At 50.3% G+C, this 26,529-nt stretch overlaps 1 protein-coding gene across 1 annotated transcript; it reads left to right on the top strand.

Moving 5' to 3' along the window:
• The first annotated feature begins 633 nt into the window (after positions 1 to 633).
• Spata21 (spermatogenesis associated 21) lies at positions 634 to 26,119 on the top strand. The gene is made up of 10 exons (XM_046468412.1): positions 634 to 878; positions 1,231 to 1,279; positions 7,737 to 8,191; positions 8,476 to 8,564; positions 11,004 to 11,141; positions 12,478 to 12,549; positions 12,669 to 12,786; positions 24,368 to 24,543; positions 25,381 to 25,558; positions 26,062 to 26,119. The coding sequence occupies exons 1-10, from the start codon at positions 634 to 636 to the stop codon at positions 26,117 to 26,119; spliced, it is 1,578 nt and encodes a 525-aa protein (XP_046324368.1).
• Positions 26,120 to 26,529: the final 410 nt, after the last annotated feature.

Consider the following 26,529-nt stretch of genomic DNA (forward strand, 5'->3'; position numbering starts at 1 on the left):
TAAATTGATTAGTTATTTTATTGTTGAGGCATGAACATTCTTTTTAAATCCTGGATACTGATTCTTATCAAATGTACGATTAATGGAATTTTTCTTCCATTCTGAGGGTTGTCTTTTCCATTTCTGTTTCCCACTCCTGTTAAAAATTGAGTGGTTTGTTTTATTATCGAGCTTTTGAGCTTTTGCTTTGTCCTGGGGATTGATCCCAGGAGCACTCTCCACTGAGCTACCTCCTAGCCCTTTTTATTTTTTATTTTGAGAGAGCTAAGTTGCCCAGGAATCCTCCAGCCTCAGCCTCCTGAGATGCTGGGGTTACAGGGGTGTGCCACGGTGCCCAAGACCTCTGTGTTTGAAGGGGATCTTCTGGCTTTCCCAGGCTCCCCTTCTCCCTCCACAGGGAGGCTTGGACCATGACTTTGGTGGCCCTGCCTTCCCTGGGCCCCAGTTTCCTCTTCCTTCTGCTGTCTCGGAGGGGCCTGTGGTGCCTGGACAGCAGCAGGCCCGTGGTCACTGGTGTCCGTGGGTGTTGAGGCTCACCTAGGAACCAGACGGGGCTCCCCAACCCTCGAATCCTGTCTTCAGCAGGGCTTGGAGTATCCGTCACCAGGTCACCAGGCAGCAGATGGGTCAGACATGTTGCAGCCGACAGAGTCTTCCTGCCCTTTGGACAGTTGTGGACAGCCACTGGGAGATGATGCCCCCAAGAAAGCAGGCATCCCACACATCAGACCACGGGAGGCTGCGCCAGAGCCCAGTGCGGGGGACCTCGAAGACGGCTCTCAGGAAGCAATGCTCCTAGTGCCCTTGACCCCTGCAGAGGAAGACACAGCCAACCCCCTTTTGCCATCCACACCAGGACCTAAAACACCCAAAGAAGGGTGAGTCGTCCTCCAAAACCATCCCCTGTCCCCCTTCCTGCCCCTCACGGGTTGCGCTTCTGCTAAGTCACAGGTGATGTGAGGTCCAGCCTGGCTGCTCCTGATCTGCTACAGGACTCTGGGCAAGTTATACCCTCTGGGCCTCAGTTGCCCCATATGTACAGTCGCTCCCCCTGAGCTCTGTTCTGGGGGCCTGTGTGCGTAACGATGAGGGGCAGAGGGTCCCCCGGGATGAGAGGCTGAGGGGTGAGGATGGGTGGCGGGCCTGAGTGTCCTGGGGGCTGAGAGGTGGGCACAGGGACAAGTCTCAAGTTGAGCCCCTCCCCCACGGGGGGATTTCTCCTCTGTTTAGAGGCGAAGCTGTGGAGACCCAGCCAGCACCGGGGCCTCTTCTTCCACCAGTAAGTGGGGCCGGAGTGGGCAGGGAGACGTGGTGTGTGTGTTGGGGATCCAGGGGAGGAGGGGGGCAGAGACAGACATGGGATGGCTTGGGCGTCCACCTGGGAGGACGTGAACAGGAGCCACGTGGGGCCATGCGCTGCACCCGGGTGTGCCTAGCGGATCTGAGTGGGGTCAAGGGTGCAGGACACTCTGGAGTCTTGGGTTCCTCCCAGTCCTGGGACGTTCCACAGCAGCACGGGTTTCTCCCACCCACTGGCCCCCAGCTAGAGCCTCGCGACCCAGAGTTTCCTGGGACACCTGGAGGGGTCCAGCCATCCCCACCTCTGCCAGCTCGGCCACCTCCCGGCTCTGACTGGACACGATGCTCTCACTGTCTCTTTCTGCCACCCGCACCCTACCCTGGCTAATCGCCCAGCCACACGCCCCGCCCTGCCCCACGGGAGGCTCCCTTTCAAACACCAGGATGTCCTTGCATAATGGCATCCCTCGCACATGTCACCAGACTTCACTTCTCTAGTCCCTGAAAGATGAGAAGTTCCAGGGGAGAAGAACCACCCCGAATCCACCACCCTGTCTGGCTTCTCCGGATTCCGATGGAAACTGTGAGGACAGACGGGGCCACCGCCACGTGCTCCCCCACCACGTAGACTTAATCCCATGTCCCCCCGCCCATGGCCAGGCTCCCGTCTCAACGGGACGGTTCCCCTCAGCACACGACCCGGGTCAGTGTCTGCAAGACCCACACCCGCTCCACCCCATCCCGGCCTCCCCTCTTTGCTTGTTCGCCCACGTGGTCCCTCGGGAGTCCCCCCCACTCACCCCACTTTCTTGTCTTTCCACAATGAGCTTTTTTATGGAGGTCTCCACAATCTGCATTTTCCCAAATCAAATGTCAAATTGTGCCCTTATAGGGCCACCTCACAGCCGCTGGCCGGCCCCTCCTCACCCTCTCTGTCTTCAGGGCTCCGCTCTCTGATCTTGAATCTCCACCCTCCTGCAGGGTGATCTTGGTCCCTCTCTCCATGATTCTCAAATCCTAACCTCTAGGCCAGGCCTTGCCTTTGAAGTCCAGGCTCTTATGTCCAGCTGCCTAAGTGAGGCCCCCTTACACGGCTACTTTGCTTCTCCAGCTGAACACGAGCAGAACATCACAATGCCCACCTCACGTCCGCTCCTCACCCAGCCTTCCTTGTCTCAGCAATGATCCTGTCAGCTCAAAGTCACTCCCAATGCCATCTACAATTCCTTTACACTCAAGGCATCAGCAAGCCCTGCCTAGCACTACCTCCCAAATACATCCTGAATCCATCGCTTCCCACCATCCCCTCTCCCATCACCCTGGTCCAAGCTTCATCCTCTTAGAATAAGATCCAAAATCTTCACCAAGCCACTCTGTCGAGATTCCTATCCCTCAAATAGGCTAAACTGGTTGGCACCTCGGGGCCTTTGCACATGTTCTTTCCGGTACCTGCAATTCTCCCTGTACACATTCTCATGGCTGACTCCATGAAGTCATTCATGTCACTTTCTCAGGAAGGCCTTCCTGGCCCACCGATCTCAAGTACCTGTCAGCCACAGTCACTGTATCACATTCTCTGGTTCTGTCATCCTTGTGACACTTTCTTTGCTCAATATGATCCCAATAATTTGTCAAACTACTTATTATCCAGAACGTAAACTCCACGAGGGTGTCGACTCCACTTTATTCACCGCTTTATGCTCCGCACCTAAAACAACATCCTGCATGTGGTTGGGACTCAGTTTGAATTTGTTGAATAAAGAAACGGATGGGAATACCGTGGGGTGCTTCTCTGCCCAGTGAGAAGTCAGAGGAGAAACAGGAAATGTCCCTTGTGGGTGCATCTACTTGGAGCTTCTCCCGGCCACATGCGCCGTTGGACTGGACCCTGAGGGAGAGCAGAGGGGAGCAGTGGAGAGGGCTCAGTCTGAACCTAGTGTCTGTGACCCTCCAGGCCCTGTACTAGGCAGGAAGGTGGGGGGCTGCCCAGGGCTCCTGAGGACTGGGGGACCTGCGGGGCCCTAGGCAGGAAATGCGCAGGCGTTCAGGGAAGGAGCCCTGGGGTCATCCCCTGGAATGCAGGGGAGATGGGGAAGGGCGCCCAGGAGGCAGCAGGACACAGGCCGAGATAGAGAGTCCGGAAGGAACGTGCAGGGAGGGGCACGGCTGGGCAGAGGGCCTCCCGGGCAAGGAGGTTGGGTGCAGTGGACAGGGTGGCGGAAAGCCAGGCCGGGCTATCACACGAGGTTCCCGAGGCTCGGGAGAGCTCAGGTGGACAGAGGCGCTTCTCTGTGCACCTCCCTTGTTGGAGAACCCCATGAGCTGCCCATGTGGGTCCTGCACCCAGGACGATGTGATCTGCCCGGCTACAGCGTTCTATTTCCAGAAGGGACTGAAACGGAGTCCGGCTGTCCAGCCAGGTCCCCCCAACTCAGGATACCGCATTCCCAGCACTTCCTAAATTTTTGAGAACCACACGCTAAAAACAGGGAGAGCTGGATCTGTCCAAGGCCACCTGGAGAAGTGTCCTGCACAGTCCTGGAGGGAGATGTTTGGACGTGGTTCTCCCATGTCCCTCTATACACTTGGCACGGGGCTGGGCCGACAATACACACTAGAGCACCCTAGGGTGCGGACTGGCATGTCCCTGAATCTGCAGGCTCAGGGGCAGGGGTCAGGGACAGAAGAGCTGAGAGGGTCCCTCCAGCAGCCCACGCAGGACACGTGGTGTCCAGGTGGAGGGGGCTCGGGAAGGTGGAGGGAGAGGTTGACGCGGGCAGGGAGACGTCAGGGTCCTGGATTCAGCCGTGGGCTGAGCTGCTGAGGGGCCTGAAGCTTTGTGCTGGGTTCTGAATCATGTGGAAGGTTCTGGGACAGACCCCACATGTCCCGGGGCTCAGAGTCTGTATGTAAGGTGGGACCAGGGACGTAGGACTCGGGCAGCACTGAGGTCCCCGTGAGGGCCACGGCAGAGGTGAGGACAGTCCGTGGGGCCCCGCGGTTGCAATGTAGCCGGGGGAACCCAGAACTACTTGTGAAGTTTGGTTTTTTGTTTGTTTTATGCCTGACGGAAACTGAGCATTTGCCCATAATTCAGGAAAATGATCCAAGGGATACTTGGCACTGGGGGAGTTGGGGCCCCCTCTGGGCTGCAGAGTGCTCAACTGGGATTATTTTCAACCCGACTGTGAGCCGGCTCTTCCTCTGTGCCAGTGCCTTGTTCAGACTTGAACTTTCTCCTTGGACTTCACTGAGAAAAGTGAGATACAGTGTGTAGTTAGAACAAATTTGTTGAGGACAATCCTCCAGTTGTGACACGGCGGGTTTAATGGCAAAAGGAGCTTAGGATCTAGTTGAGAGGGAGAGAGGTCACCAACGGGAGCAAACGAGTACAGTTTCACCAAGAATTAGAACACTCTGAGCAAGTCCGGCCTGAGAAGCAGGAGAGACTGGGAGACAGCTGAGGTACGCTGACGGGGAGGCACACGGTCAAGGAGGTGGCATTTGAGTCAAGACTCAAATGACCAAAAGGAGCAAGCCATGCAGTTAAGGGACAAGATCATTCTGGGGAGAGGCGGCAGCAGCTAAGGGCCCTGATGGAAATGAGCTCCTCAAAGTCAGGCTCAGCAGGAAGGCGGACTGGGGGAAGGGGACAGGAGGGAAATGGGGTCCAGGGAGTTGTGCAGGGTCCTGAAGGCCACAGTGAAGGTCAGGAGCACATTTTGAGCCTAAGCTAAGCTACCACCAGGCTTCAGGCAAGAGCGTGAGATGCTCTGTTCTGGGCTGGGATCGCACAGTTGTGGCAGCTGGTTGGATAATGAACCTGGGTAAGGGTCAAAGGGTGGAGACCGTGGCAACACACTGTGCGACGATGGTGTGACTTGGACTGGGGTGGCAGCAGCAGAGGTGGCAGAAAGCACGTGGGATTTGGGAGGGGGTGACATGAGTCTTACTGAGGACCTTGGAAGAGAGTGGCTGGAGAAAGAGGATTCAAAAAAGACTCTGGGCTGGTATCCATCAGGACGGCTAGTTTCCCAAACAAAATGAAACATAAAATAGCAAGCATTGGTCAGGATATGGAGAAATTGGAACCCTGTGCACTGTTGGCAGGAATGTGAAATGGCACAGCCACTGCAGAAAGCAGCACGGTGGCTCCTCAAACAATTAAAAACAGCACCATCAAAAAATAAAAATAGGACTGCCATAGGATCCAGCAACCCTTCCCCCAAGAATTGAAAGCAGGGTCTGGAAGACACATTTGTAAACTCACGTTCATAACATCATTACGCAGGTATCCATAGATGGTGGAGGAAAGAATAAAATGTGGCACATCCATAAATAGAATATTATTCGGTCTTGAAAAAGGAAAGAAATTCTGACACGTTATGACATGGATGAGCCTTGAGGACTTAGGTGAAACGAGTCGATCATCAAAGGATAAGTGTTGTCTGGTTCCACTTATGGGAGGTACTTTAGAATAGTTACAGAGACAGACACGGAATGGCCATTTTCAGGGGCTGAGAGAAGGGGTACTGGGGATTGTTTAACAGGTATGATTTTGCAAAATGAAAAGAGGTCTGGAGCTAGATGGTGGTGGTGGCTGCGTGTTCTTTTTTTTTAATTTTTATTATTGGTTGTTCAAAACATTACATAGCTCTTGACATATCATATTTCACACATTTGATTCAAGTGGGTTATGAACTCCCATTTTTACCCCGTATACAGATTGCAGAATCACATCCGTTACACATCCACTGTTTTACATACTGCCATACTAGTGTCTGATGTGTTCTGCTACCTTTCCTATCCCCTCCCCTCCCCTCCCCTCCCCTCCCCTCCCATCTTCTCTCTCTACCCCATCTACTGTAATTCATTTCTCCCCCTTGTTTTTTTTTCCCTTTCCCCTCACTTCCTCTTGTATGTAATTTTGTGGCTGCGTGTTCTAAATGCGCTTAATGTCATGTACTCTTCAAAATGGTTAGGACAGGGCAGGGGGTGCAGCTCCGAGGTAGAGCACTGGCCGAGCGAGTGTGATTGCCTGGGCTCGATCCCCGGCACGGAAAGAAGATGAAGAAAAGAAGCATCAGGTGGGGTCTCCTTTCAGTGTGTGTGGGGGGTGCCCAGGAAGCAGCTGGCGGGAGGAAGGGTGTCTGCCCTGGTCCCGTTCTAGAACACGCAGGAGGTTAAGAAAGACGCCTGGCGTTAGGAAGGACTGTGGGGTCAGGATTGGGGATGTGAATGTGAGAAAAGCAGCCGTGGAGGCAGCCCACGGCGGGGAGGGGTGAACAGGGAGGAGTCTGAGGTCACATTTAGAGACAGACCCTGAGCCAGGGCAGGGCGCAGGAGGAACAGCCCAGGAGGCGATGGGGTCCAGGGCAGAAGGTGTCCACCGAGGCCCGAGTGGTCATCTGGGTCCAACCCTGCCAAGGGATCCCCTCAGATGCAGGCAAGGATCTGATCACAGCCTCTTAAGAGCAGCTTGGGGGGGTGGGGGCGGTGGAGATCAGGACGGTGGACTCAAGTCATTTTGCTATGGGAGAGGAGCAGGGGACAGGGACTGCAGCTGGAGGGGTGGCGGTGTAGCTCGGTGATAGAGGGTGTGGACGGTGTGCACCAGGCCCTGGGTGCAACCCCTGCACACATGCGCATGCTCACGCGCACACACACAGAAGATAATACATTACATGCTAGGGAGGACAGCCCAGTAGGAAAGGTAAGCTGCTACCTTTGAAGAACAAGCATGCAGTGGCCAGCCCAGGGCCTTAGAATGTCAAGCTTGGGGGCCTCTAATCCAGGCCATTCAGGAGGCTGAGGCAGGAGGATCACACGTTAGAGACCAGCCTCAGCAATTTAATGAGATCCTGTCTCCATAAAAAGGGGGTGGCCTGGGGATGTGGCTCAGTGGTGCAGAACTACTGGGTTCAATCCCATTACCCGCCCCCCCCCAAAAAAAAAGAGAGAGAGAGTAGGATGCTGGATTCAGAGAAAGGCCTAGGTTGGTGCTGGTGTGGGGGTGGGCCTTGGGGACAGCCCTGGTCTCTTCCCTCTGATGGTTTGATGGGAGGGGACAGACGCAGGAGGTGGCTGGGTTTGCTGAACGACTAAGAGGTGATTCGCGACGTGCCTGCCCTGTGCTGGGTACACGGGGATGGGGACAAGGCGTCCCGTGCAGACTGCAGGAAGGAGATGCACCCAGTGGAGGGACAGGGAGTGACTCCATGCCAAGGATCATAGATGGGGGGGGGGGCACGGGGAGGGAGGACACGGCTGGGAGCCCTGTGGGACGCTTCCTACTGACTCCTCTGACTTGAGGTCGTGGGACGCAGGAGGTTTGGGTCCCCTCCTTTGGGGGCTCAGAGAGGAAAGGGCAGCGAGAAGCAGCCCTGAGGGACAGTGTGCCAGCTGGAGGCCTCCCGGATTCCCTCCCCTGTCCCCAGGAGGTGAGGGACACGGGCGAAAAGCGGGAGCTGTACCTCGCGCAGAAGCAGCTGCAGGCGCCCGAGGAGGCTGCGGGGGCCCAGAGCTCTGGGAACGCCTGGCAGGGCTTCATGAAGTGCTTGCTGGAGCTGGAGGAGGAGGAGGCCACCCACCGGAGGACCTCGAAGGCCGGAGGAGCTCTGACAACACGGAAGCCCCCGAAGACCCTAAGCCCCGTGTGCACCTCGGCCCCGGGCCTGCCCCTGCCCCTGCTTCAGACCCCGGCCTCCACACCCGCCACAGCCCCGCCCTGGGCCCGGCCAATGGCCCCAGGATCGAGCCCTGCCCCCATGGGCGCCCTGGACCCCACTGGGCCCTGCCCAGTCCTGTCGGTCCCCACCATGGACTTGGGCTGGAGGCGGCCGGAGCCTTTGCCCCAGAGCAACGACAGGAGCCTGAGCTACACCAAGGCACGGTAGGCGCCACCCCAGCCCCGGCCTCGTCCCTGTCTCTGCACCTGCCTGCTCCCTCCTGGGCTGTCCCCCTGAGTACTTCCAGCCCTGTCCCCTGGTCTCTGTTTCCCTTCCTGCTGGTCCTCCTCACCCTCGGCCTCGCTCCCCCTCTGGCTCCTGTTCCCGTCACTCTTGCCCCCAACCCACAGGGCTCTTGCCATGACCCCCTCTGTCCTGGCTTCCCCCCCCCTCCGATGGCCATTGGCGGTGGCCCTGGGCCCAGGTGGCAACATCCAGTGCTCCGCAGGCAGGAGCTGCAGGAGCGTAGCATCCTCAAGCTGTACCAGAGCTGCGAGGAGTGCTCGGAGGAGCACCTCACCCAGAAGCAGGAGGAAGGTGAGCTCTCCCAGGCCCGGCACTGCTGCCCCCAAGCCCCACGGCCCTGTGTGGGGCCCCTGGGTTATCTGCAGGTGGCCTGGGCACAGGGGGCGTGGGAGGTAGCCCCAGCCCACAGCGCTGTGCCCACTGACTTCTCTGACTTAAGGTCTGGGCTCTGCCAGCTCCAGGGGGGACGAGGTCCTGCAGAGCCTGGTGGGCTTCGAAGGCTGTGTGGCCTCACTCCAAGCTGCTCTGATTGTCCTCTTGGCAGGAAGCTCGGGCGGGACACAGTGCTCCCAGGCCCCGGCCTATCCTAGACAGTCCCTCTCCATCGACAAGGCCACCAGCCTCCGACAGGTCCCCCTTTCCCACTGCTTTCCACCCACCCCCAAATTTAAAAGCTCTGAAGCTCTGCCCTGGAAGTCACCTGTGCCCTCGGCTCTTGCTTGTCCTTGGGGCTGGGCCACGGTACCTCAGCCCCTGACATCTTATAAGAACAGGTGTGCGTCCTCCTCCCTTGTCTTCCTTTGCAAAGTGTGGGACCCTCTTGGACAAAGCAGCCCCTCCCTCTGCCTTCCTCACATGCTCTCACAGGCTCCAGGGCAGTGACCTCGTCCTTTTAGCATCAAAACTGCATAGCTAGCCGGGCTTGGTGGCGCCAGCGGCTTGAGAGGCCAGGCAGGAGGATCGTGAGTTCAAAGCCAGCCTCAGCAACTCAGCGAGGTGCTAAGCAACTCAGTGAGACCCTGTCTCTAAATAAAATACAGAATAGGGCTGGGGATGGGGCTCAGTGGTGGAGTGCCCTGAGTTCAATCCCTGGTACCCACCCCCCCAAAAACAAACAAACAAAAATCTCCATAGCTACCCATCGCTACCTAGTAGGGGTCCTCTTCCAAGCACAGACCCAGCTCCTCGAGTTGTTACGAACAATGCGCGGTTTTGACACGGAGGCTCAAGGTTCCCACCTCGACCATCAGTCCCTGTCTGGGGAAGAAAGGGTGACTTCTCTGCTCCAGTGGCTCAAGCCACTGGGCATTTTGAGTTTTGTTGGTTTGTTTTTGTGCTGGGGACGGCAAGGCGCATGTGCTGAGCAGGTATCCTACTGCTGACCGACGCCCAGCTGTCCTGGGACATTCTGAACCTTCACTTTGGATTTGGGAGCTGTTCTGTTCCTTCCTTGGTGTCTGCCAGGGCAGGCCAGTTTACCCCACTCTGTCCCCGCCGTCCCCCTCCCACGGTTCACCTCTGCTGGGCACCTGCAGCATACAGTGATACAGTCACGCAGCGGCCCGCTTCTGCCTGTCACACAAGACACGGAACCACGGCTCAGGACGATGGCAACCTGCCTGTGGAACTGCATCGGTCAGCTCGGGCTACCAAACCCACGTACCCGCAGGCTGGCTGGCCCGAGCACATTTATCTCCTCACAGTCCCGGAGGCTGGGGGTCCAAGGCTGGGCTGGTGTCCCTGACGCCTCTCTCCTTGGCTTGCAGGTGGCTGCCTTCTTGCCGTGTCCTCCCCAGCCTTCCCTCTGTGCATGCACAGCCCCAAGATCATTGTGTGTCCGAATTTCCTTTTGCTCTGTAAGGACACCAATCAGATTGGATCAGCGCCACCCTGATCACCTCGTTTTAACTTAACCCCTTCTTTAAAGGCTCTGTTTCCTACACAGTCACAAGGTGAGGTATGTGGAGGTTAGAACTTCAGCATGTGAATTTGGGGACACAGCTCAGCCTACAGCAGCAACCCAGTTTGTTCAAGGACAGAGCCAGTCACCGGGCTCTCTGACCGGGCTCTGCTGCAGGCTGAGAGGCCCAAGGCTGCCCGTCTTGACCCCTCTGGCCTTTCCTCTCAGTGCGCGCGGCTCTGGGACTTTCTTGGTGAGCTTCCTGTCCCTTGCTCTGTCCCAGAACACTGAAGTTACCCTGGAAGCCATTTCCACACAAAGGAGTGCAGACACCAAGCTCAAGGACACAGGCTTAGACTCGAAAGGAGTCACCACTCCTCTGGGCCCAGTTTCCCCATCTTTACAAAGGGAGTAGGAATTCTGCTCCACAGGACGATGTAGGGACTGAGAACCTGGGCATGGCATACGGTGTCCCGAAGTGGGGTAGGGATGCTCCTGTCACCAAATACGTCACCAGTGAGGTGAGTTTTTGCCAGCCTGGCTTCTTGGTATCCATAATTGAACCCCGAGGTGCTTAACCACTGAGACAAGTCCCCAGCCCTTCTTTATTTTGAGACAGAGCCTCACTAAGTTGCTGAGGCTGGTTTTGAACTTGTAATCCTCCTGCCTTGGCCTCCTGAGTGGCTTACAGATGGGCCTCGGTGTCCACCCGACTTTTGCTCTTCTAATTATCATTGTCCTCATCTGTTCACGGTAGTAGAGGACTTGGGGCAGGAGGGTGTCTGAAAAAGACAGGGTGCCCCTCCCCAGGTAACGTGCTCTCCTCGCAGCCTTCCGCAGCTACTTTGAGATCTTCAACGGCCCTGGCGAGGTGGACGCGCAGAGCCTCAAGAACATGCTGCTCCTGGTGGGCTTCTCCCTGACACCGGCCCAGGTGGAGGACGTCCTGGTGAGCGCCGACGTGGACGGTGAGGAGCTGGCTGTGGCTGAGAGCCCGCGCAGGCGTATCACGGGCCCCGCGCCTGCAGGATGGGTGCTTGGTTTAAGGCGCGCTGTGACAATCTAGCTATTCTCTGTACACAGGGGACCCTGACCTGCATTTTCATTGAGCCCTGGATCCCACAAATTATGTAGCAGATCCTGGTGCCAGGAGCCGAGGCTCCCTGAGCACCTATTCAGTGCCAGCTGCTGGGGACCCAAAGATGACCCAAACCTTCTCCTGACCCCAGGGTGGTGGATCTTGGGATCTCTTCCCTTCGGCTTCCAGTGCAAGCTCCACCAAGTGTTCCTCCTCTGCTCAGTTACTCCCTTTACCAGCCGTGAGACCTTGGCCAAGTCACAGAACTTCATGAACCCTCAGTTTCTCCTTCTGTAAAATGGGGTTGATTACGGTCCCTATCTCATCAGGCTTTTGCATAACCCAGGCCAAGTACTAAGCACAGGGTATGGGAGATAGTAACTGCTAATATATTCATCCAGTAAGTATTCACTAAGTGCTCATTGCGTGTCCATTTCTATTTGGGGCACTGAGGATAAAAAGACGTGTAGGACTCATCTTGCAGCCCTCAAGGGGCTCACGGACACGGTGCTGTTGGGCCAGGGCTGATAAAAGTTAAGAGGCAATGGGCTGGGGAAACAGCTCAGTAGGTAGAGTGCTTGCCTTGCATGAGTAGAGTTGCAGGGTGGTGAAGAGGAGTCCAGGCAGAGGAAACAGCATGTGCAAAGGCCCTGAGCAAGGAACAAAGTGGCTCCCTGGGAAAGCAGGTTGGTAGTGCCTGGGAGCTTGGCACAGAGTGAGGCTGGACACAGGTGACAAGGGGATCCTGCAGGGACTTGAAGGCCCAGGGGGAAATCTCATGGGTGTGTGTTCTTGTGCAGTGACAAGCACTCAGTAACAACAATAATAGTCACTGAATTTAGTGAGCATCTAACATATACATGGCCTGTTCTAAGCACTTGACTTCGTTTTTATCGCCCATGAGATAGGTATTATGATTATCTGCACTCTAAAGAAAAGAAAACGAAAGCTACTGGGTTTAAGAGACTTGGCCAAGGTCACCTGGGTAGGAAGAGGTAGCCCTGGGATGTGAACTCAGAACACTGCCTCCAAAGCACAAATTCTAGTGGCTTCTACCCCAGGAGGTTTTCCTCGTAGCCTTCTACTTCCTTATGCACACCATGCAGTGAAGGCACATGACTTTCATAATCCGACCCACTGAGTGCATGCGGGTCACCATGCCTGCGTTGCGCTGCCTGGACATGCTCTGGGCCCCGCCCACCCTGTCCCTCTTCTGGCCTTCACAGGAGATGGTCATGTGGACTTCAAAGACTTCTTGGCTGTGATGACAGACAGCAAACGCTTCTTCTGCTCTGTGGGTGAGTAGGGATGGAACCAGGGCCTTTAGAGTTGGAGAGGGGATCAAGAGGCTGACGTGGTGGTGGGCAGTATCCAGGGCCACCCAGTGGTAATGGCAGCTACCATCCCATGTCCCCAGAACAGAATGCCCTGGCGAACATGGCTCCCCCGAACCCCCACACTCTGCTCTTTGAGATCCTGTCTCTGCTGGTGGAGATGTTGGCCTTGCCGGAGGCAGCCTTAGAGGAGATCACAAAGTGAGTGGGGCTGTTTGTTGGGGTGGAGGCTGTGGACACAAAGGTGACATCTAGTGTCTTGGCAGTGTTAAGACTCTGTTAAGATTCTTAGTTGCAAGCAAAAGAAACTCAAAGGAAATTGCCTTAAGCAACAGGGGAATGTATTGGCTCAAATAACTGGTTGGGCCTTCAGGAATGGCTGGATCCAGGAGACCAAATGTTATTGGTAAGGCTTTATCTCTCCATCTGTCCTTTTCTATGCAACGGCTTCAAGCTGAGTCAGGCTCTCTCCAAGTGGGAAGAATGGCGACTGGTAGTCCCATCCTCACACCTTCCTATTTCTGTAACTTCAGCAGGAAGAATTCTTTTCTGTAAAGCAATCTCAGCAAAGGAATCAGATGGACCCTGCCAGAGGACTCAGGGAGGGTGGGTGGGGAGGCAGTGGTGCATTTAAAGAAGAGATGGCTGCACATAAAAGCTACTCAAACATCCAGGGCTAGAAGGAAAGGGTGAAAGTGGAAAGGCTCCCTTGATCTCCAAATACCAGTTTTGGACCCCGATCCTTTGTTTCTCATCTTAAATATTGAACATATTTTAATAGTTGATGCTCAATAAATGTTAGCTTTCAACAGAGGCGGTTGTGAGGATCAAATGAGATCAGAATGCAAAATGCACATTGCTATCATAGAGGAAAAACAAATCATGTTAAGTAACATACATAATCAAATATGGCTGGAAATACAAACCATATCTCAATAGTACCCCTAACTGTTAATGGCTTAAATGCACCAATCAAAAGACATAGGCTAGTAGAATGGGTTAAAAAAAAAAGATCCAACAATATGCTACCTATAGGAGACTCATCTGATAGGAAAAGACATACACAGACTGAAGGTGAAAGGTTGGGAAAAATCATATCACTCATACGGACCCCGGAAGGAAGCAGGGGTGTCCATACTTGTATCAAATAAAATAGACTTCAAGCCAAAGTTAATCAAAAGGGATAAACAAGGACACTACATACTGCTCAAGGGAACCATACACCAACAAGACTTGACGATCATTAATATATATGCCCCAAACAATGGTGCAGCTACGTTCATCAAACAAACTCTTCTCAAGTTCAAGAGTCAAATAGACCACAACACAATAATCATGGGAGATTTTAACACACCTCTCTCACCACTGGACAGATCTTCCAAACAAAAGTTGAATAAAGAAACCATAGAGCTCAATCATACAATTAATAATTTAGACTTAATTGATATATACAGAATATACCACCCAACATCAAGCGGATACACTTTCTTCTCAGCAGCACATGGATCCTTCTCAAAAATAGACCATATATTATGTCACAGGGCAAATCTTAGCAATTACAAAGGAGTAGAGATACTACCATGCATTTTATCTGATCATAATGGAATGAAATTGGAAATCAATAATAAAGTGAGAAAGGAAAAAGCCTACATCACATGGAGATTAAACAATATGTTACTGAATGAACAAAGGGTTACAGAAGATATCAAAGAGGAAATTAAAAAATTCTTAGAGATAAATGAAAATTCAGACACAACATATCGAAATCTCTGGGACACTATGAAAGCAGTACTAAGAGGAAAATTCATTTCATGGAGTTCATTCCTTAAAAGAAGGAAAAGCCAACAAATAAATGACCTCACACTACACCTTGAAGCCTTAGAAAAAGAAGAACAAATCAGCAGCAAATACAGTAGAAGGCAAGAAATAATTAAAATTAGAGCTGAAATCAATGAAATCGAAACAAAAGAAACAATCGAAAAAATTGACAAAACTAAAAGTTGGTTCTTTGAAAAAATAAATAAGATTGATAGACCACTAGCCACGCTAACAAAGAGAAGAAGAGAGAGAACCCAAATTACTAGCTTACTGGATGAAAAAGGCAACATCACAACAGACAATTCAGAAATACAGAAGATAATTAGAAATTATTTTGAAATCTATACTCTAATAAAATAGAAGATAGTGAAGGCATCGATAAATTCCTTAAGACATATGAACTACCCAGATTGAGTCAGGATGATATAAACAACCTAAACAGACCACATCAAGTGAGGAAATAGAAGAAGCCATCAAAAGACTACCAACCAAGAAAAGCCCCGGACCGGATGGATATACAGCAGAGTTTTACAAGAACTTTAAAGAAGAACTAATACCAATACTCTACAATCTATTTCAGGAGATAGAAAAAGAGGGAGAACTTCCAAATTCATTCTATGAGGCCAATATCACTCTGATTCCCAAACCAGATAAAGACACCTCAAAGAAAGAAAACTACAGACCAATATCCCTAATGAATTTAGATGCAAAAATCCTCAATACAATTCTGGCAAATCGGATACAAAAACATATCAAAAAGATCGTACACCATGATCAAGTAGGATTCATCCCTGGAATGCAAGGCTGGTTCAATATAAGGAAATCAATAAACGTTATTCACCACATCAATAGACTTAAAGATAAGAATCATATGATCATCTCGATAGACGTAGAAAAAGCATTCGACAAAGTACAGCATCCCTTTATGTTCAAAACACTAGAAAAACTAGGGATAACAGGAACTTACCTCAACATTGTAAAAGCTATCTATGCTAAGCCTCAGGCTAGCATCATTCTAAATGGAGAAAAACTGAAGGCATTCCCTCTAAAATCTGGAACAAGACAGGGATGCCCTCTCTCACCACTTCTATTCAATATAGTTCTCGAAATACTTGCCAGAGCAATTAGACAGACAAATTAAAGGCATTAAGATAGGAAAAGAAGAACTTAAATTATCACCATTTGCGGATGATATGATCCTATACCTAGAAGACACAAAAGGGTCTACAAAGAAACTACTAGAACTAATAAATGAATTCAGCAAAGTAGCAGGATATAAAATCAACATGCATAAATCAAAGGCATTCCTGTATATCAGCGACAAATCTTCTGAACTGGAAATGAGGACAACCACCCCATTCACAATATCCTCAAAAAAAAAAAATAAAATACTTGGGAATCAACCTAACAAAAGAGGTGAAAGATTTATACAATAAAAACTACAGAACCCTAAAGAGAGAAATAGAAGAAGATCTTAGAAGATGGAAAAATATACCCTGTTCATGGATAGGCAGAACTAACATCATCAAAATGGCGATATTACCAAAAGTTCTCTATAGGTTCAATGCAATGCCAATCAAAATCCCAACGGCATTTCTTATAGAAATAGAGAAAGCAATCATGAAGTTCATATGGAAAAATAAAAGACCCAGAATAGCAAAAGCAATTCTAAGCAGGAAGTGTGAATCAGGAGGTATAGCGATACCAGATTTCAAACTGTACTACAGAGCAATAGTAACAAAAACAGCATGGTACTGGTACCAAAACAGGCGGGTGGACCAATGGTACACAATAGAGGACACAGAAACCAATCCACAAAATTACAACTATCTTATATTCGATAGAGGGGCTAAAAGCATGCAATGGAGGAAGGATAGCATCTTCAACAAATGGTGCTGGGAAAACTGGAAATCCATATGCAACAAAATGAAACTGAATCCCTTTCTCTCACCATGCACAAAAGTTAACTCAAAATGGATCAAGGAGCTTGATATCAAATCAGAGACTCTGCGTCTGATAGAAGAAAAAGTTGGCTCCGATCTACATATTGTGGGGTCGGGCTCCAAATTCCTTAATAGGACACCCATAGCACAAGAGTTAATAACAAGAATCAACAAATGGGACTTACTCAAACTAAAAAGTTTTTTCTCAGCAAGAGAAACAATCAGAGAGGTAAATAGGTAGCCTACATACAGGGAACAAATGTTTACTCCTCACACTTCAGATAGAGCCCTAATATCCAGAGTATACAAAGAACTCAAAAAATTAGACAATATGAGAACAAATAACCCAATCAACAAATGGGCCAAGGACCTGAACAGACACTTCTCAGAGTATAATCAATCAACAAGTACATGAAAAAATGCTCACCATCTCTAGCAGTCAGAGAAATGCAAATCAAAACCACCCTAAGATACCATCTCACTCCAGTAAGATTGGCAGCCATTATGAAGTCAAACAACAACAAGCGCTGGCGAGGATGTGGGGGAAAAGGGTACACTTGTACATTGCTGGTGGGACTGCAAATTGGTGCGGCCAATTTGGAAAGCAGTATTTTGAGATTCCTGGGAAAGCTGGGAATGGAACCACCATTTGACCCAGCTATTGCCCTTCTCGGACTATTCCCTGAAGACCTTAAAAGAGCGTACTATAGAGATACTGCTACATAGATGTTCATAGCAGCACAATTCACAATAGCTAGACTGTGGAACCAACTTAGATGCCTTTCAATAGATAAATGGATTAAAAAAATGTGGCATTTATACACAGCACTAAAAAATGACAAAAATTTTATACTCAGCACTAAAAAATGACAAAATCATGGAATTTGCAGGGAAATGGATGGCATTAGAGCAGATTATGCTAAGTGAAGCTAGCCAATCCCTAAAAAACAAATGCCAAATGTCTTCTTTGATATAAGGAGAGCAACTAAAAACAGAGCAGGGAGGAAGAGCATGAGAAAAAGATTAACATTAAACAGGGACAAGAGGTGGGAGGGAAAGGGAGAGAGAAAGGAAATTGCATGGAAATGGAAGGAGACCGTCATTGTTATACAAAATTACACATAAGAGGATGTGAGGGGAAAGGGAAAAAAAATCAAGGGAGAGAAATGAATTACAGTAGATGGGGTAGAGAGAGAAGATGGGAGGGGAGGGGAGGGGGGATAGTAGAGGGTAGGAAAGATAGCAGAATACAACAGTCACTAGAATGGCAATATGTAAAAATGTGGATGTGTCACCGATGTGATTCTGCAATCTGTATACGGGGTAAAAATGGGAGTTCATAACCCACTTGAATCAAATGTATGAAATATGATATGTCAAGAGCTTTGTAATGTTTTGAACAACCAATAAAGATAACAATAGTGTTAGAAAAAAAATCTCTTTTTATAAAAAAATCAGTAAGGTCAGGAGTGACCTTTCATTCTTGATTTTAGGAAAAAAAAAATGCACGTTGCTGAGTGCTCCATACAGAGTTTTTAAAGCTGTACCAGAGGAAGCCCTGGGACCCAGTGGGAGGGAGAAAGACATTGGGATTCCGCCTGTGCCTCTCCCTGGCCCCGCAGCCCTGGGCAAGCCACTTGCTCTCGGGGCTTGGTTTGTTCATCTGTACAATGGAGACCTATTTCCTCAACTCTTCAATGTGAGTGACAACATAAGAGCCAAGAGAACCAAGTCCAAAGACAGGGAAAGACCCTTGGCTCTCTCAAAAACAGGCAGAGAAAGCACATTCGTTCTTCTTGAGTCTTTTTGTTCTAATTAGGCCTTCAACAGATTGGATAAGGCCCACTGCCCCGGGGAGGGGCATCTGCTCTACTCAGTCCACCAACTCAAATGCTAATCTCATCCAGAAGCTCTTTCCAGTCACCCACAGAAATGATGTTGAAGCAGGCTGGGCAGGTGCAGCAGTGCACACCTGTACTCCCAGAGGCTCAGGAGGCTGAGGCAGGAGGATCGCGGGTTCAAAGCCAACCTCAGCAACAGAGAAGCACTAAGCAACTCAGTGAGACCCTGTCTCTAAATAAAATATAAAATAGGGCTGGGGATGTGGCTCAGTGGTTGAGTGCCCCTGAGTTCAATCCCTGGTACCAAAAAAGAAAACAAAAAAGAAAGAATGTTGAAGCAAGTAGCAGCACCTCGTGGCCCAGTCAATGTAACTATATGTAACTATCACTCGGGGTTCAAGAATCAACAAACACATACAAATCTGCTTCTGCAGCTAGGTGTGGTGTAATCCCAGTGGCTCAGGAAGCTGAGGTAGGGGGATGGCAAGTTCAAGGCCAGCTCAGCAATTTAGCACAGAACTATATCCGCAGCCCTTTTTTATATTTTATTTAGAGACATGATCTCAACAAGTTGCTTAGAGCCTCCCTAAGCTGCTGAGTCTGACTTCAAACTTGCCATTCTCCTGCCTCTGCCTCCGGAGCCACTGGGATTACAGGTGTGCACCACCACACCCAGCAGTGGCACTTCTTTGATCTGTGCCAGGACTCTACCAATGCTTTTTGTGGTCTTCATGCAAATGTCCACACAAAGAGATATTTCCATTTTGTTCATACATTGATTTTGTTTTTTGGTACTGGGGGTTCTACCACTGAGCTACATCACCAGACCTTTTTATTTATAATTTTGAGATAGGGCCTTGAAAAATTGCTAAGGCTGGCCTTGAACTTGTAGTCCTCCTGCCTCAGCCTCCTGTGTTGCTGGGTTTACAGTTGTGTGCTACTGCACCTGGCCGGCCATATGTGATTTTCTTGATGTTAATGCCATTCTTTTTGTGTAGGCTTGGTTTCTTTCTTCATGAGAACATATTTGTGAAAAAACCCAGAGTTTCCTTGGGCCTCTCATGGATAAGACTCACTTCCCACCTTTCTCCTGTGGATTTTGGTTTTCGGCCCTGTTAGGTCAGGCCTATAGGAAACCTTATACCAGGGCAGGAGATCAGCAAACTCTGCGCCACTGGCCACATCCAGGCTACCTCATTTTTATTAATCATCTATGAATTCTTTCAAGCTACAATGACAAGAGTTGAGTAACTATGACGACATAGCCTGTGAAACCAAACAGATCTACATCTGCTCCTCTGGAGCATGGGCCTTCCTCCTGGGACCTGGCTTTTCTGAGGTTTACGACTGTGACTGGACTGGAGTCCACTGTCAACCTCAAGTATCTCTCCTCGGCTCTCAACCTCTCTAGCAAGCCCTAGCAACCTGGCGTAGTGCAAGGGGTACAGGCAGGCGCCAACACATTCTGCAGGATGTAAAATTATTGATTCATGTCCCAAATCCCAGTGACTAAGCAGGCTGAGGCAGGAGGATCACAACTTCCAAGACAGCCTGGACAACTTAGGGACAGCTCGAATTGAAATTAAAAGATTAAAAGGGCCAGGGATCAGGCTGGGGTTGTGGCTCAGAGGTAGAGCGCTTGCCTAGCATGCATGAGGAACTGGGTTTGATCCTCAGCACCACAAAAAAATAAAATATAATATGTCCACTTATAATTAAAAAATAATATTTTTTAAAAAGCAGGGGAGGGCAGGGATGTAGCTCAGTACTAAGGGTGTTGCTGGGTTCAATCCCAGAAACACAAAAATAATTAATAAATTACTATAAAATCAAATTATCGATTCACTTTATTTTATAGTTATATGACTAGGTTTTCTATTGCTTCTTGAGCTAGGTTTGGTAATTTATATTTTTATAGGAATTCAACTAGCTCTTCTAGTTTTCATACATATTGGTCTAAAGTCTTCTATTCCTTATTTTTAAAATTGATTTTTAAAATCAAGCTGCTTTCTTACTGTTGAGGTCTTTTGTTTTGTGGTGCTGGGGATTGAACCCAGGGCCTTGTGCATGCAAGGCAAGCACTCTACCAACTGAGCTCTATCCTCAGCCCTTTCCTTATTTTCTTAAAGCTCTATTTGATATTTCCCCCCCGCCCCTAATTCAGGATCACACCATTAAATTGTTGTGTTTTTTTTTTTTTGTTTTTTTTTAAGGTGATGTTGGGGATGGAACCCAGGACCAGGCACATGCTAGGCAAGCACTCCAGTACTGAACTACACCCCCAGTCCCAGTTTTATGTGATATTTTGGGTGCACCTGTTTTGACTGTGACCTGTTGTGTGAAGACAGGTAGAAATTTCCACTTGTGATGTCGTGCTGATTCTCAGAAAGTCGCAGATTTTGGACCATTCTGGATATTTGGATTAGGGATGCTCCACTTGCACTATGATTTAATTTCCTTTATTATTGTCATTCTTACTTTCTGAGTTGACAATTGCCTTGTTTTTTCTTTGTACCCATTGGCAATCTTCTGATATCTTCCCTGGAGTTTCTTTTTATTCAAATCATGTTTAAGGAATTCTATTCCTAACTGAGCAACTCAGGGAGGCTGGGGCAGGAGGATCACAAGTTCAAGGCCAGCCTCAATGACTTAGCAAGACCCTGTTTCAAAATAAAACATAAAAAGAGCTTGGGGATATAGCTCAGTGGTAGAGCACCTCTGGGTTTAATTCAGTCAAAAAAAAATAAAAATAAAAAAGCCATTCCTCCTGTTTCAGGAGAAGTTGCACTTCAGGCCTGCTGGGAGGGAACAGGGTGCGGGGCGCAGAGTTGCCTGGCACCCGGGACTCTGCTGCACCCCAGGCATTTTATTCCTTTCCTTATTTGGATTCTCCATTTTCTGAATGTCTTTTTCTTTCTTTAAAATTATATATGACAGTAGAACCTATTACAATTCATATTACCATATAGAGCACATTTTTTTTCATATCTCTGGTTGTATACAAACTATATTCACACCGTTCATGTCTTCATACATGTACTTAGGGAAATGACGTCCATCTCATTTTACCATCTTTTTTATACTCCTTGCCCCCTCCCTTCCCCTGACTCCCCTTTGCCCTGTCTAAATTTCGTCTAATCTTCACATGCTCCCCCTGAAACCCCACTATGAATCAGCCTCCTTATATCAGAGAAGATTCAGCATTTGGTTTTTTGGGATTGACTAACTTCACTCAGCATTATATTCTCCAACTCCATCCATTCACCTGTAAATGCCATGATTTTATTCTCTTTTAATGCTGAGTAATGTTCCATTGTGTAGATATACCGCAGTTTCCTTGTCCATTCATCTACTGAAGGGCATCTAGGTTGGCTTCACAGTTTAGCTATTGTGAACTGTGCTGCATTAAACATTGATGTGGCTGTGTCCCTGTTGTATGCTGTTTTTAAGTCCTTTGGGTATAGACCGAGGAGTGGGATAGCTGGGCCAAATGGTGGTTCCATTCCAAGTTTTCCAAGAAATCTCCATTTTGCTTTCCGTATTGGCTGCACCCTTTTGCAGTCCCACCAGCAGCGTATGAGTGTGCCTTTCCCCCACATCCCCAACATTTACTGCTGTTTGTATTCTTAATAGCTGCCACTCTGAATGTCTTTCTTGACATATTCACTCCTCCTTTTTAAAACGGGAACATATTTTCCTGGTAGTTTTCTTGGGCTAGAAAGACACTGAAGAACATTGCCTTCAAAATTTCTGTTAAGCCACAGTGATGCAGTTCGAACTGGCTGTCCCTTAAGGCATTTGAACTGCCATCTTGGGATCTCGCTTCAGTCTTCCTTCCCCCCGGCTTCTCCTGTAGGTCAGATCTGTCTTCTAGATGTATTCTGTGCCTTTCTTTTTTGACTTATGCTTTCATTTGGGAAGGACATGTCCTCCAGCAGCTTCTTAAGGATGCATGGGAAGCACATTTTAAAATTTTCGTATGACTATCAATTTGTTTCTTCTGCCCTCACTTACTGCATAGTTGAGCTGGGTATAGAATCCGAGGTTGGTATAGTCGTTAAGGACTAAGCCTCAATAGACTATAGTTCAATGAGAAGGAGTTCTATGTTGACAGTGGAGGGAGCAGCATGCAGGGAGCAGAGTTGCCCGGGCTCCCATTTTCTTGCCAATGTATTGTTCCATCCTTTGCTAAGTCAGTGCTAAACTAACTTATCAGCAACCATGAGTTCAAGCCCACAGGAAAGGGAAAAGAAGTCAAGAGCAGGCGGTTTCCTTTAACATTGTGACTGAGAAAGTTACACTTTGCTCATGTCCTGTCAAGCTTCATCTTACAGGTTGCCTTTGAGTGTCTGGACCCACACTCCCCATGAGAGGCTCTTGGATTAGTTTCCCATCTTCTGTAAGGTTTATTGAAATCCCGAGTCCAGGCCCCAAAGGACAGGTAGAGGCTGAAGCACAGCTGCCACTCCAATCACCAGGCCTTCCCAAAACAGAAGCCTTAGTGCATGCCTACCGCTCACCACTGCCCACAAAGCCAGATGACGTGGCCCTGCCATTTTGTGCCTATGACTCTTCCCATCCCCACAAACCAGGCTTCAACCGCTCCCGCCTCCTCGCTGTCCCCAGGGCTCACTGGGCTCTTCCTCATCTCTGGCCTTTCCGCAGGAATCCACTGGGTTTGGCCCTCCCCTTATTCTGTTCAAACATCATCTCTGACACCTTCACTGACCACCGTGAGCAAACTCCCCCCTTCGCTCCCCCCTGCCCTTTCCCATTTCCTCCGAGCGCCCACCATTCCTTTCGTGGTATTGTTTTCATTTGTACACAGTCTGCCTCTCCCATAGGCTTGTATGCAGGTAGCTGATTTGGGAAGTGTTTCCAGGGAAAGGATGAAGAAAAGGGGTGACAGCAGCAGAGGGAGACAATACAAGGACATGTCACTGGGTCAGGTGTGCACTGTATGTCCTGGGGAACCACAAAGGGTGGCCCAGGGGAAGAAAGGAGAAAGTCTTAAACCTTGGCCACTAACTCCTTAGGCCAAGAGTGGCCCCCGGGTGTACTCCCCTGTATCTGTAGGTTGCATGTGTCAGAGAAGCCCAGGCAGGACTTAGGTGGCCCTATAGACTGTCCCTGGGCAAAGCTACAAGCTCTTGCAGAAGTGGTTGTGGTGGCTGTGGCTGGAATAACAGGTGGGGCTGAGACAAGGACACAGGGACCCTGCGAGGTCAACCACTCAACCACTCTTGTGGGCAGCACACAGTGGCCACTCGGTGAACATTTACTGAATGAGTGGTGCTGCGGCGCAGTGAGAAGCCAAGAAACAGAGCTAAGAAACAGGGTCGGGAGTGACGGTGCACGCCCGTAACCCCAAGGACTGGGGAGAGTGAGACAGGAGGTTTGCAAGTGGGAGGCCAGCCTCAGCAACTTTGTAAGACCCTGTCTCCAAATAAAAAATAAAAGACTGGAGCTGGGATGTAGCTCAGTGGTAGAGCACTGGCCTAACACGGGCGAGGCCCTGGGTTCAATCCTCAGCACCACATAAAAATAAATAAAGATAATGTGTTTCTCTACAACTAAAAAAAAATAATAATAATAAAAGAGACTGGGTTAGTGGCTCAGTGGTAAAGTACCTGTGGGTTCAATCTTTAGTTCAAAAAAAGAAAGACAGACACTGTGTCTGAGGTTCTGGTGGGTAAGTAACAGCAGCAAGGGGTGGTGCAGTTGGGGATCGAGGGTTTCTGGAGATGAGCAGGAGTGGGCTGCGCAGCTCATTTATATGCAGTTGCATGTGTAAGTAAAGATATCAGTGGCCAAAACCATGGGTAACCATGGGTAACTCGTGCATGACGTACTAAGCTCTCTGTGCACAGCTGGTGGCAAGTGCCTGACAGGCCTTGTCATCTGACCCACTGCACATGGAGTGTGCCATTGCCAACCCGGGAGAAACCGGAAGCTCAGAGAATTCGAGTAACTTGGAGTGACAGGATCGACGACCATTTCCCCATCTTACACAGGGGCACTGAGGCCCGAGCAGGGCGGCACTGCTCACGGACAGGAAGTGCAGGGCAGAGCGGACTCAACTACCCAGGTCTCCCGCCTCCTGGGCTGCGTGCCTGCTCCAGAGCTGCCGAAGGAACAGGGGCTCAGGAGGGGTGGGGATTAACCACACTGCTTCCCCAGCTACTACCAGAAGAAGCTGAAGGACGGCACCTGCAAAGTGAGAGAGATGGACTCGGCCATTGGCCGGCTGCGGTCACGCAAGAAGCTGCCCTACAGCCCCCAGCAGGCAGACAGCTTTGAAATCTCAGAGCGGAAGGTCCTCAGGATCCTGAGTAGGATAAAGCAACAGAACTATGGTGAGGGTCCTGGGCCCACTGGGCTGGAGCAGGGGCTCGGCTCCCCTGCCAACCTCCCTCCTTGGCCCATGTCCCAAGGGAGCTGGGAGGTCTGCTTTCCTACTTTGGGCTTAACTATGTCCATCAGCAATTGGGCAGATGATCAGTCCCTTGCCTCTACCCCTGCTCTGGACGCCTCCCCTCCTGCCTTACCCCAGAGCACAGGCTGTTCCTAAGAGCCAGGTCTGGGAAGGGAGCAGCTATAGAGATTGGGAATCCCAGCTCATCACTGACTGAGCCCTGTGGTCAGTCACAGTGACAGGCCATCTGCAGATGTGCCAAGGTTTAATCCTCATGAACACACATTTGTCCCATTTTACAGAAGAGAAAAACTGAAACAGAAAGTTTAAGCAATCTGCCCAAGTCCTCCCAGATAGCATGTTGGGATGGGTTTACACCCACATTTGATCCCCAAACCTGTGCTCTTCCCACTGAGCAAGACTGCCTCCTTTGCCCAGGTATCACGTATTAGGCTCCTCAGCGTGACAAGCAATAGCTGGAAGTTCTGCAGCCTTTCTGGCGCACGCCTGCCAGCCTTGGCCAGGCCCCATCAAGAATGGGGTACATCTGCTCCTTTCAAAGCTGTGCTTAGTCTTTGCTCTGGGCATGTGTCCAGCTGGATGCTTTGCAGTTATCTCCCCTTAAATCGTCATCAACTGTGAGCTGGCTACTGCTAGTGTTTCTGGCCTAGAGGCTCAGACAGCTCATGTGGCAAAACCAGGATTTCACTGGGGTCCGCCTGCCTCCCTAGCTGGCCTTACTCTAAAGCATTCCCTCTCCTGCCCGCTTCTTCACCAGCTGCCAACCTGCAGAGCCCCTACGCCCAGGTGCCCTGCATCCCGCTCTGTCCCCGGATGGACAAGAAGATGGTGCGGCGGAAGCAGGGCAACCACTATGTGCTAGACCAGTGTGCTTCCAGCAGCCTGAGCCCAGACATCCGCAGCCTCTTCTTCCCGTCAGGACCTCAAGGAAGCAGGTAGGTGTCCAAAGGGCCAGGGCCTCTGTCATGCTTCCTGCAAGAGGCCCCTGGCCTAAGGCCTGGAAAATCCAACCTTCCAAGAGGTGATCCCTGGGGGACTGCTTCCTCGAGGGAGAAGGGGGAGGAATAGGAGGGGAAGCACTAACCTGTGTACCAGGTAGATGAGGGCACTAAGCCTTCTTGTACCCAGGACTCAGTGACACCCACCATCTTTCCTGGGCTGGCACTACCCCATTTCCACACAGGAAAACTTAACTTTGAACTTTTCTCCCAAGCCTTGCTCTAAACTATGAATAGCAGGCATAGCAACTGGGCAGGGGTGTGTCTCTTGCAGCAGGTCCCCTTGAAGAAAAAGGACTCTGGACTTAAGAGTTAGGCCCAAGTCCCATAGCTGGCTCCATCGCCTCCAGGTCTCTCCCCTGAGCACACAGGGACAACAGAGCCTGGGAGGATTGTGCAGAGAGCCAAATACCTCCCTTCTGTCCCACCCCCCTGCCCAGGGAACACAGCTCCGACAGTGGCAAGTGGCTTGGCTCTCTGCCAGCTCGAACCCACTGACCCTCTGGAGTCCTGATGGAGCAATTCAAGGCCTGCAGACAGATGGGCCATCAGGCAGGGGTGGCTACTGGAGTTGGCTTTTATGGCCTGGTAAGCCAATAAACACCAAGAACATCAGCCTCTGTGCCTGGCGCCAGGGAAGGTCCCCAGACTTTCACCTCCCTCCCAGGCCCTCAGAGTATAGCGCTCCAGTCCCCTCAGGCTCGAGCAAAGGCTTGACTCAAAGCCCTGCCCGGGGCTGGGGCTCCTGCTGCAGGTGCCCTGGTATGTCAAGCCTTGGCCTCTGTGCACTCTTGATGCACAGTGGGGCCCTCCTCAGACGAGTGTCTCCCCTTTGGACTGAGAGCCCCACAAAGGCAGTGGTGAACATAAGCCAAATCCCTGGGAAAGTCACAGGCCTCGTAGAAGGG

Source organism: Marmota monax, unplaced genomic scaffold (assembly GCF_021218885.2).
Source record: "Marmota monax isolate L192 unplaced genomic scaffold, Marmota_monax_Labrador192_F-V1.1 WCK01_AAM20220418_F8-fsc00008, whole genome shotgun sequence".
NCBI classification, from domain to species: domain Eukaryota; kingdom Metazoa; phylum Chordata; class Mammalia; order Rodentia; family Sciuridae; genus Marmota; species Marmota monax.

What these genes read in the sequence shown, in the direction of transcription:
- Spata21 (XM_046468412.1), top strand. Translation starts at nt 634, where the DNA reads ATGTTGCAGCCGACAGAGTCTTCCTGCCCTTTGGACAGTTGTGGACAG. An exon ending in CTGAGCTACACCAAGGCACG is followed by an intron (nt 8,192 to 8,475) that starts GTAGGCGCCACC and finishes AGTGCTCCGCAG; the next exon opens with GCAGGAGCTGCAGGAGCGTA. An exon ending in GATAAAGCAACAGAACTATG is followed by an intron (nt 24,544 to 25,380) that starts GTGAGGGTCCTG and finishes CTTCTTCACCAG; the next exon opens with CTGCCAACCTGCAGAGCCCC.